This window comes from Charadrius vociferus, unplaced genomic scaffold, assembly GCF_000708025.1.
Source record: "Charadrius vociferus isolate BGI_N301 unplaced genomic scaffold, ASM70802v2 scaffold195, whole genome shotgun sequence".
Classification (NCBI taxonomy): Eukaryota; Metazoa; Chordata; class Aves; order Charadriiformes; family Charadriidae; genus Charadrius; species Charadrius vociferus.
This window is the reverse complement of record NW_009648539.1, coordinates 3,089,631-3,091,138: the sequence shown is the minus strand read 5'-3', so window position 1 is coordinate 3,091,138 and position 1,508 is coordinate 3,089,631. Positions and strand designations below refer to the sequence as shown.

Sequence of the window (1,508 nt, the reverse complement as noted above, 5' to 3'; positions counted from 1 at the left end):
GCGGGCCGGTCGGAGGCCAGGGGGAGGCAGAGGGAGGCAGGGTCAAAGCAGATGTGGGGGGCGGCCGCCGGCGTGTGTGGGGGGGAGTGCTTGAAGTGGAAGAGGGGGAAGCGGGGAGGCACGGTCTTCATGGGGGCAGCGTCCATGAGGTGGCTGGGCGGCAGGCAGGTCTGCGTGGGCTGCAGCGGGGGCTCATCCCACAGGCTCTGGTGAGAGGGGAAGCCAGGCGTGGTGGGGGTGGAGGGAGGAGATTGCTTGAAGTACATGGACGTGCTGGGCATCCCCTCGTCGGTGGAGGGTGGCAGTGAGGGCTGGTAGGGGGAGAGCCGGGTGTCTTCCATCTTTATGAGGGGCCTCTGGCTGGAGGAGGCAGATTGCATTTGGTAGAGGCAGGAAGGCTTGAGCTCGTAGCTGCCGGAGTAACCCTCCATAAAGGTGCTGAAGCTGGGAAGGGAGGTGGTGGCAGTGGCGGTGATTTCGGTGCTGCTCAGGTCCATCGTCAGCTTGGTATAGTCAGGGTTCATGATCTCCGAGCTGTACTCCGAGCCATACGCGTAGGTCTGAGCTGCATAATTCGAACCGGGCGGTGAAGGGCTATACTGCGCTTGCACACAGGGCATATCTGCAAGGGCAAAAGGGGACGTTAACGACAAGCCCAGCGCGCCCCGGCAGCGGCCCAGGCCCTCCCGAACTTCTTTCCTAGAAGCTTTCCCACGTTTCACGGAGCTCAGTCAGACACCCGACTCCCATTCTCGCCCGGACAGGGCGGGACATATTAATTAGCCTGGAGCCTTGGCCTTTCAGCAAGAAAAATGCGTCGGGGATCGACGAAGCATTAAGTATTAGCTCATCTAGTCGCGGGAGCAACTCAAATTTATACCAGTGTCAGTGAGAGCAGAATCCATCTCAAGCTGCCCTACATCTGCTGCTTAATATACACAGGTGTCAATGAGAATTAGATAAGCAGAATGAAAACAGTTTATGGCTCTAAATCTATCTCTGTATGCGTGCAACCGTGCCATAAAATTTTCATGAAGGTCAAACGAGATTATCAAATGCATAATATTAAAAATGATATTTATTTTAAAAGAAACATCATCTGCAGTGCATATCAGAGGAACGACTCAAATCACAGTGTTTGCTACTTAGGACTTGCAAACATTAATTTTGCTTACTCAACTCTGGGCCTTTGAAGCATATTTCTGGTCAGCTAATAATTTAAGGTTGCTGTCTAACTACTAGTTTTAAGACTTATCTGTGGTAGAACATTTTCCTAAAAAAGTGGGTGGTACAACGTATCCTTAAATTTGCAAAATTATGTGGTATTTCTGTTTCTGTTTTTATGGGAAAGCAAGGTTGAGGCTGCTAATATAATCGGGTTTATCCATTAGTCATAAAAGTTAATGTGGTTCACTGATATTTGGGATGGTTGAAGCAACACAATGCCTGGCTATAAAGATTTGACTTTTTTTTCTTTTAATTTTCCTACTAGCCTGCTATTTCCTTTG

General features: G+C 50.1%; 1 protein-coding gene across 1 annotated transcript in view; it reads right to left on the bottom strand.

Moving 5' to 3' along the window:
• NR4A3 (nuclear receptor subfamily 4, group A, member 3) overlaps nucleotides 1–620 on the bottom strand; it is a 23,738-nt gene extending 23,118 nt beyond the window's left edge. The window contains exon 1 of the mRNA XM_009885911.1: nucleotides 3–620. Within this exon, the coding sequence (XP_009884213.1) occupies nucleotides 3–620 (618 nt within the window). The remainder of the gene's footprint in view (nucleotides 1–2) is intronic.
• Between the last annotated feature and the right edge of the window lie 888 nt (nucleotides 621–1,508).